Below are 15,314 nucleotides of genomic sequence, written 5' to 3'. Positions count from 1 at the left end.
AGGGAGCTCAGATTTTAAAGGCACGTGTGGTACTTTTGGGAGCCATTTCTGCAGCCAGATGTAGGTTGATCCTAAATCACAGAATCACAGAATGGTTTGGGTTGGAAGGGACTGTAAAGCCCATCCAGTGCCACCCCCTGCCATGGGCAGGGACACCTTCCACAAGCCCAGGGTGCTCCAACCTGGCCTTGGACACTTGCAGGGATGGGGCAGCCACAGCTTCTCTGGGAACTCCATCCCAGCCCCCCACCACCCTCACAGGGAGGAATTCTTTCCTAAATACAAATCAGGTACAAAATTCACCACCAAACATGCTCTCAGTTTTTCTGAGAACGTTAGGAAGTGTCTCCAAAGCCAACCCACTGCAGACTGGGAGTGCTTGGCTTTGTCCCCCACTGTGCTCTGGCCGGACCCCACCCCAGATTGACCCCTTTGCCAATGGAGCAAGGGGGTGTGTGGCCTGGAGCTGCAGTGCCTCAATTAATGCCATGTAAAACAGGTGTTCGTCACTACGGGAAATATTTGTACATTTATAAAACAAAGCAATACAACCGTAAAGAAAAAATACAACAAGCACAGCTTGATACGATAACATGCCATGAAATGTCATTGGCTTTAGAATAATTTACTACAACTTGAAAAATGTTCTTTTATCCACAAGGGATAGGAAATGCTTCCATCTAACATATGGTAAGCATGCAGCAACAATATGTACAACAAAAAATTTGGAGCTTGTTTTTCATTCACGAACTGGATGATTGCATAGGGGGTATTTGAAAATCAGGGTTTTTCTAGCCTAGGCTTGACCTAGGCTTTATTTTGCTTCTTTAAATCCGTAGGGTTTTTTCCCTTACTTTGGGGAGAACGAATATTTCTCTATACATCTGCAAGAAGTCATGGAGAATACACTGCTTTTATTTTTCCCCCAGCAGTAGGTTTATTGGTTAATTAACCAATTAACTAATTTATTGGTTAATTGACACTTAAAAAATAAAATTCCCAATGCCATATTGAAAATCAACTTCCTTTCCATCCTTTTTGGAATACTGAGGATCTGTTAGGGCCGTATCTATTGATCCTGTATTACACCATTCCCAGTTTTTACACCTTCCATCATGAAACCAAACCAAACAGCTCTTTTTCTAACCAGATCCCGTCCATCCCACGAGGGAATCCAACCAAACTTGTGTCAGGGTGTTAAAGCTTCTCCCTCCCACCTGCCAACCACAAAGTTGTCCTGTGGAACCAACCACGGCCTGGAGCTGATAAACCTGAAGGGGCGAGCAGCAGAACTGGTGGTTTTGCTCCCAGCTGGGCACTGCTCCGTGCTGCCTGCAGCCAGAGCAGCGTGGGGGGAGCTGAGGAGCCTTAGGGAAGGACAGCCAGCCCTGGCTGGGGGCTGGATCCTGGGGTCCATCGTGACGGGTGTTCATCTCACCTAAGACCTGACCCTGACCCTGGGGAGGGTGAAGCTGGTGTGTGACAGTGACCCAGAGCCTCGTGCTGAGGGCTCCCTCCTGTCCCCACCCAAAGGGGCCCAGGGTAAGTCTCCACTGAGTCTCTTTCCTCTCTTCCCTTTCCTCCTTGAGCAATTTTTTTTCTTTTTCCTTTTTTTCTCTTGTTTTGCTAGAAAAAGCTAGAATTAATATATCCAACAGCACTGAAGGAAGTACTTGGCAAAGCATTTCTTTATCTGGTAAAAAACGAGGTGACAACCCTTCGCTATCCACAGAACTGCAGCTACAAAGATGGTCCATCTCTTATGACTTAGAGACAGAGCTTTGTGAGAACTAATCCCGACAGGAACCCAGGGAGCCAGAGGTTTGGCTGGAATGCTGAGTGGTCCCACCCGTCTCTGGCTCTGGGATGCAAAGGCAGGTGCTCAGGTTTGCTGTAGGATACAGGTGTGCACGAGTGATGCAGAGGGATGTGGTGGGGGTCTCGTGGAGGTGAGGAGAAAGCAGGAGAAATGCAGCCAGTGCATTCCTTGGCAGACTGATTCCCATCTGGAGAGTCCCGTGGGCTGAGTTTTGCCTTAGTCAACAACTGCTAATGGGAGTGATGCTGTGGAGAGCTGACAGGAGTGAGTAAGCACACTGGCTCTTCTTCACTCCCAGTTTGGGAAGCATCTGCTACTTATTTAGGAAAGGAAAGGAAAACACAAAAATCCACATGAAAACATTTCTAGGGCAAAAGAACGGGATTTACAGAAACAGGAAGGCATCAGTGGTGACCATTTCAAACTGTCAAGAACAAGGAGCCCAAGCAGACTGGATTTGGAGACCTCGATACACCAAACCTCTGGTTTGTATTCAGAATCTTCTCCTTTAAAGTGGAAACATTAAATTACACTTCAGAGCTGTGGGGTGATTGACTGGATGTACATAATTGTCTAAACTGAACACAAAGGCTCTCCTGCCAACCTTACCTTTCTCAGATTCCTCAACGTTTGCCACCTCCTCTGTCCCACTGGCAGCACTGCAGGCTGCCCTGTCCCCAGTTGTTGGTGTCCTCAGGGATGGGGTCACAGCCTTGTGATGCCCTGACTGCTTTATCTTCCTTGTTACACTCCATTTTCATCCACCTGCACTTCCACATACCAACATCCTCGGATCCACACCCCGGAGACCTACCCCTTCTCCTTTCCAGACCCTCTGAGATGCCAATACCTTCCCATCTCCAGCTCCTGGTCCGTGGGAACAGGTGCCTGTGAGTGATTCTCCCCACATTTAGAGGGTTCCTGTGCTGGCAGAGTGCTGTCGTCACCGTTCCCTTGGCAGGTGGTGCAGGAGGAGGAGGGGATCAGTGTCCTGCCACACATCCAACCTTGTCCCAGGACATTTGTGCAGCTGTCTCCAGGTTGCTGGCTGGGATGTCTGCACTTGGAAGAGTCTTTTGCAGTCCTTCCCCGGGGAGAACTTCCTTTGTAAAGAGCTCGCTCTAGTTATCCATTCCTTCTTTCCAGTGTGTCCTGGAATCACCATGATGGGGCACAGGGGGACCAGGAGTGGGGAGAGCCTTGCTGGAATGGAACTCAGGAGTTTGTCCTGCTCCTGCAGCCTCTTGGCTTTTCTTGCTGCGATAGTTTGGTGGCACCAATGCACAAGGGAGTCAAAAAATAGGAGAAAACTAAAGGAGAAAGACGACTACGGAGTCACTGGTTCTGCTGTCACCCGTCCCAGGAAGGCTCCGGTTCCTCTGCCCCCTTCCCCCCAGGAGGGATGTGATACAGTACTGCTGGAAGAGCCTCTGGGACACTCGTGGAAGAGACGGGAGCGAGGCCGACCCCCCCTAGACTGTGGGGCGAGGGGGGGGCCGGGAGGGAGGGGGGGCCCGGTTGGGGGGGGGGGCCTGGGGCGGGGGGGGCAGCGGGGGGAGGGTGGAGGACGGGGAGGGGGGGTGGGGGGTGGGGGAGCTGGGCGGAGGGGGGGTGTAGATGGGGGCCGGGGGCGGGGGGGTGTAGATGGGGGCCGGGGGGGGAGCTGACGGGGGGTACGAGTTGTTGAGGGGGTACTTGGGGGGGGCCTCGGTGTTCTTCACTCTGGTGAAGTTGATGCAGCGGCCCTGGAACGAGAGAACGGGGAAAAGCAGAGTTACCACCGAGGCAACACCCCAGCTGAGCCACCCCCGGGCCGCGCCCAAATCTGCCCCAGTGCCAGTGCTCCGGGCACGGCCCCGGCCCCCACGCCCTCCACAGGGCTGGGGAGCAACTCCTGTGCTGAGCGACGAGAGGGACACCCCGACACAGCTCTGGCTGCGGAGCAGGGGGAAACCTCCCCTGTTCTCCAGCTCCAGGATCTTCCCAGCACAGCACGGGGCACTCCAGGTCCTGCTGACACTGCAGGAGCCTTTTCCACAGAATCAGGGAATGGTTTGGGTTGGAAGGACCTTAAAGCCCATCCAGTGCCACCCCCTGCCATGGGCAGGGACACCTTTCACTGGCCCAGGTTGCTCCAAGCCCTGTCCAACCTGGCCTTGGGCACTTCCAGGGCTGGGGCAGCCACAGCTTCTCTGGGCAACCTGTGCCAGGGCCTGCCCACCCTCTGAGTAAAGAAGTTTGCCTTAATATCCAATATAAACCTGCCCTCCATCAGCTGAATGTCATTCCCCCTTGTCCTTGTCCCCCATTCCTGTGTTTCAGAGCTGGCACTGGAGTCTGTGCACAGCCCATGGTCTGTCCCTGCAGCCGCAGATGCCTTTTCCCACACCTCAACCTTGAACTTCCAACAGCACAAAATCTGGGCTTTGCCCCTTTGGAGCCTCTCTCTCCTTCCCACGCTTGGCTTTGTGTCCCTTTCTACCATTTACCAACCAGGCAAAAGGGAAGGTTTGTTTAACAAAGACAGTTTCTTGCTCAGAGTTTTTCCTGAAATGCATTAATTCCTCATTGGGATGTCTTGATACTCAAGTGCTTGTGAGAAGCCAATAAACTGCTTTTCTCACTCTTTGGTGCTAAGTTACAGTTTGTTGTACATTTTTAAACAAAACCTTTGCCCTCTGAGCTGTTCTTTTTTTCTTTTTTTTTTTTTTTCTCCAAAGTTCCACCTGCAAAAGATCCCACTGTAAATACTCGAATGTCAGAATCAGCACTATTGTATTATGGATTCATTCCTTTAGATATGAAATCATCCTAAAAGGCACCAGAGGATTTCTTCGTCCATTCTTTATTTTTTAGACTTGTGAACATGGGCTTATTTTCTGTTTTCCTCTTTCCTCTCCCAAAGTAAATGTTTTTCCTGGTGAAAAAATGCCAAAGGGAGCATTGAGCCCCTGCAGGCTGGAGTAGATTTGTTGGGGTAAAAACATCAGTCATTTAAATCCTCTCTCCAGCTCTGAATCTCCTCTCAGACTGTGGACAAATGCTCTGCAGGAAGGGCCCAAAGTGAACAAGGGAGATGCTGGGAGAAGTGGTGCTGGAAGGATGGGAGAGGGGAGAGGGGAGCTGGCGTGGAAGGGCTGACCCAGGGATGCACAGACAGGGTGACCCAGGGATGCACAGACAGGGTGACCCAGGGATGCACAGACAGCTCCTCTCCAGGACCTCTGCCAGCGGGATCTGTGCTCTGGGGATGTGGAGGAACATCTGCCTGAGCCCTCAGAGGGAAGGGGGTTCCCTGCCCAGCACTGGGGCTGGAGGAGCAGCCCCAGCCAAGCTCAGCCTGTCTGGGGCAAGCAAAGATCCTTTAAGGGAGGCAGAGATTTCCCAGTGCCTTGAAGTGCATCAAGGTGACCCCCCACCCTGGGCTGCTCCTCTGAGCCCTGCATTTCTGGCTGCAGGAACAGCCTCTGGTCCAAGCAGGTTCTCCGTGAGGAATGGGGCTGGGGCAGAGCAGAGCCCCTGGGATGGTCAGAACACACCCATGGTGATGCCCCTCCCTGAGGATCGAGGCTCAGGCTTGTCAGGTTTGTCCTGACAGCACGACCCTGGGGAGGGACAGGGAGACCATGGCCCCCACAATGAGCTGCCCCTGCTGGCTGTGCAGTGGGGCTTGTTCTCCAGCCCTTGCACAGGACAAATGCCAACACCAAATGAAGTGCCAGAGGGAGCAGGAATGCTCCACACATCCTCCATCTCCAGGGCTGCCCAAACCAGGGCAGAGCACAGCCTGCAATGAGCACTCCCTGCTCCAGCCCAGAGCACCCCCGGGCCCATTTGCTCTCCCTGGGCTCCTATCTCTGCTTTAATGTTGTGTTAATGCACTTTGCTGAGATTTTAAGTAAATACTGTGGGCAGGCCTGCTGAGTGAGGCAAAGTCTGACCCTGACATAAACCAGTTCTACTCAGAAAAAAACCCCATGAGAATGTTTTCCTTGTTCCAGTGCCACATCTCCTGCCATGCAACTTTAGTCATTTCAGACCATTTTTTGCACTAGTTTGTTTTCTTTATTTATGATGAGAATAAAATAAACCCGAACAAAAAGCAGCAGAAGTCAGAAATCGTGGCCAGAGAACAAAAAGTTGCAGTTGTTTTTGTATGGAGAGATGCTCTGTCTGGATGCTCTGGGAGTGAGGTTATGGAGCTGCTGGTCCAAATGGGACTGAGCACCGCCCTGAGAGCATCGAGGAGGATGCAGAGGCTCAGAAACCTTTGGATTTGGGGCTGGGGCAGGGCTTGAGGACTACAAACCATCTCATGCTTAAGGCACAGTTCAGAAGGGTAAAGGAGCACATCCTGTGCATCCTAGGCACTGGTAAAGATTTGATTTGTTATTGGTGAGAACAGGCTGGGACAGCTCAGCAGTGCCATTATCAGACAAAAGAGGCTCCCAAGTCACACCAGCTGTCCCTGCACTGTGTTTGCATCAGTCCTTGCAGTCAGCTATGACCCAGAGAGTCCCTGCTCACGAGCTACTGCAGATATCCACGACCAGAGACGACTCCTTCTCCAGGAATAGGGTTGCTTTGCAACGACAGAGTTCTTTTTTCCACTGTGATTAATTCTCCTGTGTCCTTGTTAACCCTCAGACACGGCCTGTCACATGCTGCTCTGGGCAAGCAGCTGGGCTGGAGTCTGAGCACAGGCTGCTCCGATGCAGGGCAGAGACAGCACAGGGGCACAGACATGAGAGCCAGACCTGACCCAGTCAGCTCAGGTTCAGACTTTCCCTCACTCAGCAGGCCTGTCCCAAGCTATTTACTTTAAATCTCAGCACGGAGCATCACCTCCCTCTGCCCCCTGCCCTGTGCTTTATGCTGGTCTCACTCCAGAGTTCAAACCTTCTCTCCCTAACACAGGATGGATGTGCTTTTTCCCTCAGCTCCCACATGCCATTCCCTATCCCCTCCCATGTCCTTTGCTCCCAGCTCACTGTGCTGCCCTGCACTGACAGTGACTGTCTGTCCTCCTGCTGTGCAGTGGGACCTGCAGGGCACCCAGCACGTGTGGAGGGCAGGGACACAGGGCAGGCTCCCCCCTCCCTTGGAGAACTGCCAGACCGAGGGAGCTCTTGCGTTTCATCTCGACATTCCTCTCACCCAGATGGGGGACAATGCCAGAGAGAAGTTTTCAGTCCAGATGGACTGAGATGGACTTTGGCAGCTCCACTGCCTCAGAGGAGACGGGGAAGCCAGCAGCTCCGTGGGGAGGAGAACTGTCAGACTGAATGACAAGGGGATGTCCAGGAAACAAATTACTGTGCCCTTGTACGAGGGGCAGCAAATGTTTCACTGGTGCCCTGGGTACAAATACAAAGCAGGTCCAGGAGGCAGAGAGCTCCTTGAAGCAAAGAGCTGGATGCTAACCCCCTTGTACCTAGCAATACGATAACAAAAGTGCAGAGGTTGTGCCAGCAGAATGAGACAAACAGTTTAACCCTCAAGCTCTCAAGGACTCAGTTCTCTCTGAAACATGTGTCCAGACATGTTTTCCCACCTGCACTTACCCAAAGGGGGGCCTGACTCACAGCTGGGCTCTGTGTGTGAACTGCAGGAGGAAAATAAACCCTCAGCATCGCTGACCTGCTCCAGTCAGCACTGTTGGACCTGGAGAAGGGTCTGGATGAAGAGCAGGTTGGTTGACCACTCACCCACCCACCCAAGGTTTTCCAGGGCTCCTCATAGCCAGCACAGTTCTGTTCATCCCACAGATAATAGAATTGGATGTGGCACTAAAAGATCCTCTAAATAAAGGGGCCCAAATGCCTTGTTCAGCCTTGAGGTCTGGATGTAAAACCAGTGGGAGTGTCTGAGGTACCAAAGGTGAGAGGATGTCTCTACTATCAGTGGGACAGGGACCACAGGGATCACAGGCTCACAGGGACCTTCCCATGGCTGGGACTTTATGAGGGTCTCAGTGACCACCAGTTAGCAGCCCCTCTTGACTCCCCACCAAGGTTCATCACCTCATTTAGGTGTCCAAATTTAGATGGGGCAGATGTGGAAGATGGTGTCAGAATATCCAGGAGGCAGGAAATGAACCCATTTCCACTGAATGCTACTTTGCATCCTTCAACAGAAAGTCACTTTAAATCCCAAGAGAAAAGACTCTTTAAACAGGTTACACCAGAGCTTTGAGAATGAGGAACCAATTCTGAGTCTTTCTGGCAGGGAGACAGAAGCTGGAGATCCAGGATGTATGAACGTAGGGAACAGGCTGGATATTGAAAGGCTGCTGTGTCCAATGCCTTGGCTGAGTTTTATTTCCCTTTGTGCAGCCACAACCCCTCAGGGGAGAGAGTCACAGCTGTGCCTCAGAAGAGACAATTGAAGCAACATGGAGACATTATTAGATCCGAAATTCAGTGGAATCAGCAAAATCAGCAAGGGCAGTTCACTCTCATATTTTCTGTTGTTTTTCTAGAGAGCAGCTCTGGGAGGCTCAGGAACAATCAATTCTGCTCTGAGTGGCCTCGCTCTTGCACTTCCAGCAGCTGAGTTAGGGCTGGAGACAGGAGCAGTGCCATGGACACTGGGAAAATGGGACTGTCTGGACTGTCTGTGTCCACAGACACCGAGCTGTGGGGACTGTGTGTGACCATGGACACTGAGCTGTGTGTGACCATGGACACTGAGCTGTGTGACCATGGACACTGAACTGTGTGTGACCATGGACACTGAGCTGTGTGTGACCATGGACACTGAGCTGTGTGTGACCATGGACACTGAGCTGTGTGACCATGGACACTGAACTGTGTGTGACCATGGACACTGAGCTGTGTGACCATGGACACTGAGCTGTGTGTGACCATGGACACTGAGCTGTGTGTGACCATGGACACTGAGTTGTGTGACCATGGACACTGAGCTGTGTGACCATGGACACTGAACTGTGTGTGACCATGGACACTGAGCTGTGTGACCATGGACACTGAGCTGTGTGTGACCATGGACACTGAACTGTGTGACCATGGACACTGAGTTGTGTGTGACCATGGACACTGAGCTGTGTGTGACCATGGACACTGAGCTGTGTGACCATGGACACTGAGCTGTGTGTGACCATGGACACTGAGCTGTGTGACCATGGACACTGAGCTGTGTGACCATGGACACTGAGCTGTGTGTGACCATGGACACTGAGCTGTGTGACCATGGACACTGAGCTGTGTGTGACCATGGACACTGAGCTGTGTGTGACTATGGACACTGGACCATGGGGGCTGTGTGTGGACACTGGACCATGGGGGCTGTGTCTCCTCTGTCTCCTGTGTCTCCCCTGCCTCTGGTGTCTCCTCTGCCCACGGCCCCTGTCCTGGGAGTGCCCCAGGGTTGCACACTTGATCCCAGCCTTTCCCTTTGTCCTTCCCATCTGACCACGACCTCGTCCAAGCCACTTCCCACCCCCTCCTGCCTCCCTTTCTGCTTTTGACCGAGTCTGCAAGCTGTCAGGGAGCTGGACTGTCACTGACAGCACCACACTGGGACCTGCACAGACACTGCCTGGGGTTCAGTGTGCTGAATCCACCCTCGGGAAGGATGGACCCTTCTCCTGGCATCCCTTTGCTCCCTGACCAGCCAGCCCTCTGGCCCCCATCCCAGCAGGACTCAACCCAGGACGTGGCTTTTTCCTTTGTCCCATTCCAGCCCTGCTCTCCGTGGTTCCAGCTGTTCAGGAACAGGCTCACACATGGCACAGCAAAGAGGGAATTTAGGAAAGGGAAGTGAGTCCCAGAGCAGGGACATGCCCTCCACGGGACTCAGGAGCTCTCTCTTTAACAGACAAAGATGGAGCACATATTTCTGAAGCAAAGATGAAAAATGTTTCTGGTTTTTTTGGTTTCCTATCAAGCTGGAATTAATACCTGGAAAAATATCAACATTTTAAGATCATAAAACACTGGGACTGGCTTCTTTTGCCTGGTTTAAAGAGAGGTCCTGGAAAAGATATGATCCTTAATGTTATTTTGTATGGGTCAATAGTAATTCAGACTTTCCATAAACAATATCCTGGGTTACCCTGTTGTTATGAAAAGGAGGAGAGAGAATTAAAAAGAAATATAGAAATAAAGAGAAGAGAAAGAGAAGAAGGAAAAGAGAGAGAGAGAGGAAAAGGAAATTTAATAATCTGATACTGACTCAAGTATTCACAAAAACTTGAGGAGATGCTGGCCAAACAAGTAACAGGCAGCCATTAAATATATTAAATAAATGTGAGAGTTACACTAGTGCCTGCAAAGACATGATTTGCCAGACTGCAGCTACTACAAGGGCAAAGCACATCCATGATGGGAGAAACCAACACTCAGTTTTTGGAGGCAAATCCCCCTCCCAAGGATCCCAGGAATGGTTTGAACCCAGTCCAGGCATGAAACTCCCCCAGATGTGTGAGGTGAGGAGTGGGGAGAGGAGGAAGAACAGAGCGGGGAGTCCCAGAGGGTCTGAGAGCAGCTCTGAGCCCACGGGGAGGGGAGGCAGGGACTGTCTGTCTGTCTGTGTCTGTCTGTCTGCAGAGCCAACCAGCACAGGCAGCTCATGCTCCTCTCCTGTGGCTCCAGGGAGAAAACTGCCCAGAGCCAACATGGAGTGAATCCTCTCTTGGGAAAGTGGTCCTTGCAAAGGGCACTTTGCAAACCTCCCACCCCAAATGCACCCCTTTGTACCTGGACAAAGGTGACACTGGGGAAAGAGCAGGGTGAGAATAACCCTGAGGATAATCCATATCTGCATCCCCCCAGCATTCTGTCACTGGGGTCAGCACTGGTGGGGCAACTCGGGGGTCTCCAGGTGGTTTTGCTGCTCCAAACCCCTGCCAAGGTAACCCCAGATTCCCAGGCAGCTTCTATGACACGGTAGGATTCTGTGAGCTGGAAATAAAGCTGAACTGGCAGCCTGCTGCCTCTTAAATCACACAAGGGGGTCTGGAGACAGTTTTAGGAAACTGTTAACTCGCTCCTGGGCTTTGTTAGGCAGCCCCTTGGTGAGCTCAGCCTGTGTGGAGTGTGCCTGGCTCTGCCAGGAATCGCTGCCTCCCGCAGCAAGGGGCTCATTCCCCGGCTACCTTTGGGTCTCTGAGTCACCAACCAGCCATTCAAACTGTCTCATTTCGTGATAAAATGTACAATAAAACATCACTGCAACTAAACCAGGCCCATCTGCATCTCATTACTAAAGCCAGAGCCTAGAGCTCAGCCTTGCTCATAAAACCTGCCTTCCCAAGGTATTCCTGCCACCTTGGTCACTCCATAAATAATAAATTGGAGACTTGAGCTATTTTCTCCCAAACTAAGAGGAAGACTTCCACTGATAAGGTCATCACCCCAGAGGGGTTCTAATAACCTGGTCTCTTATTGCAGAGGCAGCACTGAGAACGGTGGGTGCTCTGGTTTATCCCAAAAGAGTCTGTGAAAAGCACTGCAGTGTGGGAACCTCTGGAGCAGGATCCGGAGTTTTCTCTTGGGTCCCAGTACCAGAAAAGCAGAGTTTTCTGTTGGGTGTAGCCATGCTAGATTTGACTTTCTAACTCCCAGGAACAGAGAGGTACAAAATGGTGTTTTCTGCTGAAGCCATGAGAAGGTTTGGGAATTTACCCCAAATGGGAAAGATAAACTTACAAAGAGTAGTGACAAGTAACCTTACACATGAACTCCAGTTGTACCAGAGGCAGTTTCCCACACTGCAGACAAGCATCCTGCCTGCATTCAGCAGGAAAAATGCAGCAGAAAACCCACTTTCCTTGATGCCTTGCTATGGTTTGGTCTATCCAGATGTTAAAGCAATGGTTTATATTTGTGTTTATAGGACCCTGTTCTGTTCAAGCAACCCGAAAGCTGCACTCGTTGAATACAGGAAAGCAAACACAGTAAAGAATTGGAAATAATGAAGAGCTTATTTAGAGCACCAGTTCAGTCACACTGGCTGGTGACTAAAGCTCCCTATGCACATACCTGTGCACATCCACTGTGCACCTGGGGGGTCTCAGTGGTTCTGCCAATTCAACCTCCCGTTGAAATCCTACTCCTGATTTACTCATCCCTTCCCATCTGTGCCTGGCTCTCCAGACCTGCCACAACCCTGAAAACACCCCCTGCTCTGCCAGCGGGGGCTTGAGACCTCTGACCACACTGTGCAGGACTGCACCAGCTGGGGAACCCTGTGGAAAGGAAACAATCAGAGCAAACTCCTCCAAAAAAAGTGAAACAAGATGATACAGCCAAATTGGAGTGTGGGAATGAGCTCAACAGTCTCCATGTCTGGCTCGTGCCAGAGCTGAGGAGTGTGGCTCCCAGAGATGAGGGGGCATGTGCACATCAGCCACAGCCCTGATTGCTTCTGCAGGAGCTGCTTTTGGCTCATCTGTGCTGTGGGATGGGTGTCATTTCCAGGAAGATCTGGTCGTTCTTCCCGTTGTCTTTCTGGAAAGGGGGAGCTGGTCTTGGAGAAAGGCTGGGTGACACATCAAAGACACACCTCACACCAGGCTCTGACCTTTCTTGTGGGGGTTGAATAACAAAACCTACTGAGTATGAGGAAAAGAGAGAAAAACTCAAGTGAAAAAGGAAACACGTTCTTTTGGCAGCAATAACTGGAACAACTCATCGAGGGCAGTGGTAAACATCCCTCTGGAGAGGCAGAGCCTTGCAGCCTCCAGAAATCAGTGATCTGAGGAGGATCCTTCTGGCTGCAATTTATCTTTGGGCAAGGAAGACAGGGCATGACTCAGGCCAGGATCTTCCATGGTGTGAATGTGAGATGAACACAACTTGATGGCTGTTTTCACATTACCTGGCTCAGGACAATGACCCTGTGCAGTGCTAATGAAATGGGAATTACTGTCCACTGAAGCTTGTCCTACCAGCGCTTAGTGAGAAATAATTCCCATCCCTGCAATCCCTGTTTGCTGGATTTGCCTTGGATTCTGACATCAGTCCTAAAGGCACAACTTTGTGATTCTGTCTGGGATAAGTGTTGCCCTGGATCAAGGTTTGACTGGGATGCTCCCTTTAGGAGCTGGGTTTTCCCTGCCTCAGGAAGAGGTTGTCCAGCTCAAGGCCCAGCTTGTCTTTGCTCTCCCAGCCCAGAACAGCCTCATGAGCAGATCTCCAGGCTTTTGGCTTTGGAGTTGTTAGTTCCAGGAAAAAGAGCTAATGTTTAGGTTAACTTTTCCACGGCTGTTAATGGAAAACCACACCACAACAGCGTGTGTGGAAAGGTTACGGTTTCGTTCTCAGGCTCCACAGAACCCCGTGAGCTGGGATGTCAGGATGGGTTAAACAGCAGCTCCTGGGCAGTGCCTGTGTGGCCTCGAGTCTGCAGGGGGAAGAATCATCAGGCAAGCAGTAACAAGGCAAAGCACAGGGGTGTGGGGTGACCTGGGGGTCTGCACGGCTGGTTTTGTTCTCAGTCTGAGAAGGGACCACGTCTGGTGTCTAAAGCAGGGGATTTGAAACTCTATCTCCTGGTTTCTGTTCTTTGCTTCAGGAGGAGGTTTCTATTCACGACTCTGAAATCAGACAATTACTTTATTTTTGAGTTTCCTCACCTCTAAAATAGGCTCTTAATTCAAAATAAGGGAGGACCCAGGGGAGTTTCCAGGGTGACAGATTTTGCTGGTTTGCTCTGTGATGTTCCTTGTTAATCAGTAATACCTGGCCATCCCCACATCACCCCTCACTGGGGCTACTCTCTAATAAAACACATTTCATGCCTTTCAGTGAACTCACTGGAGGTTTGTATGGCAGAGTTTGCTCCTCAGTATCCAATTATGAACAAACAGTTACAGCTTTGGGGATGTTTTCGTTGGATTGTGTGCTCCAGGCCCAGGCCCAGGCTACCTGCTACATTCCTTCTGGCCTTCTTCATACAGCTCTAACAATCCAGACACGAGTTAAACCAGAATTCCTGTGTGCCAGCAGGACTTAACAGGCTTCACAGCTACTGCTGAGCCTGCAAAGGGCTGAGTTTGCTGCAGGTCCCTCATGGTGACCAGTCCTTGGTGTGACACTGAAATCCGTGGGCTCTGGGCTCCCACGGCCTGGGAGTCCCTGGTGGGATGTGGCTCTGATGTCCCAGGGGTAGGTGCCTTCTGCTGGTGGGGACACACGGGAAGGGGGGGGTTCCTCACTGCCACTGCTCACTGCCCTGTGGGACAGCCTGGGCTCTGCACATCCCTGGCCTCAGGCACCCACAGCAGGGACCTGCAGGTTCCGAGGGACACCGGGACAGCAGAGCTGGCAGGGAGGGAGAGCTGGAGCCCTGGGGGCACAGCAGAGCTCCAGGGAGCAGCACAGGGACAGCTGGAGCTGTGCTGCCACACAGGGGGCTGCTGCCCTGCCCTGCCCTGCACTGCTGTGTCTCTTCATTGCTCTTCCAGAATGCCACATACAAGTTTGGAATGTGTCTATGTATGATCCAAAGGGGATCAGGAGGCTCTGCAGGTCCCAGGATTTACAGATGTGGAACACCAGGGATGGCTGCCCAGGGAGATGCAGCTCCCACACCACCAACATGGTGCTTCAGCCTGTGACACACTGACATGGTGGGAGCCACTGTCCCATCCTGGACCCACTTGCCTTTGTCTGCACAGCTTTCATCCCCACAGTCTGACACTGTTTGCTCTTTTCACACTTGGTGCAGGATATTTGCCCAGGATCCTGCAGGTACTTCTTATTTTCACACCCAGGATGGGGGGCTGACTGGAGAAAGCCAAGGATTGAACTAAACTCTAGTTTAAGTCATGCCTTGGATTACAGGTCAAGCATCTGCTGCTGGTGCCTTGGTTTGTGAGTGGGTTTGTGTGCCTGGCAAGTCCCTGAGGGCCCCTGGTTGTTGATGTAAGACCCAGGGTTCCCCTCACAACTTCTCAGAGCAGATGGACCCAGACACAGTCCAAGTTTTTCAGCTGGGGCTGCTTATTATTTTCAGGAATTCATTGCAATCCCACAGGAAACAATGACCTGGCTTTCCCATAAGGATAAGGAGAGCAAGTCCAGCCCGCTCCTGGAAGTTGCAGGAGGGGAACACAACACCAGTGCAGCATCAACATTCACTCAGCAAGAAACAGGCACGGGAGGGATGGGTTTCCTGGACATCTGTCACAAGGTGATTCTCTCTGCAACTCTCCGAATTCTGAGAGAACCTAAACACCTACTGCAGTGTTTCCTGTGAGAATTCACATACCTGGACACTTTTCTGCATCTGGTCTCCTGGGTCGTGCAATTCCACCCCCACAGCACAGAATTACCTCCAGGAAGGGTTTTACTCCAACAGTTATTTCATTTACCCACAGCTGCAGAACTACTCACTCCACGCAGAGGAAAGTCTGAACGAGGGTGTTCCATTGGCTTGTTTTGCTCTTTAAAACAAACGAGGAACCCCTCTTCTTTCTCAGCTCATTACACCAAAGGCTGCCCTTTCCATGAGCCCCCCACAGGAACAT

At 51.5% G+C, this 15,314-nt stretch overlaps 1 protein-coding gene across 1 annotated transcript in view; it reads right to left on the bottom strand.

Annotated features, from left to right (window-relative positions):
• Positions 1 to 205: 205 nt before the first annotated feature.
• The window catches only part of ANTXR1 (ANTXR cell adhesion molecule 1), a 101,940-nt gene continuing 86,831 nt past the window's right edge, over positions 206 to 15,314 (bottom strand). The window contains exon 18 of the mRNA XM_027715532.2: positions 206 to 3,564. Within this exon, the coding sequence (XP_027571333.2) occupies positions 3,292 to 3,564 (273 nt within the window). The 3' untranslated portion in view covers positions 206 to 3,291. The remainder of the gene's footprint in view (positions 3,565 to 15,314) is intronic.

This window comes from Pipra filicauda, unplaced genomic scaffold, assembly GCF_003945595.2.
Source record: "Pipra filicauda isolate LSUMZ 115617 unplaced genomic scaffold, ASM394559v2 scaffold364_size791107_pilon, whole genome shotgun sequence".
Classification (NCBI taxonomy): domain Eukaryota; kingdom Metazoa; phylum Chordata; class Aves; order Passeriformes; family Pipridae; genus Pipra; species Pipra filicauda.
The sequence above is the reverse complement of the archived record's forward strand: the minus strand, read 5'-3'. Positions and strand labels throughout refer to the sequence as shown.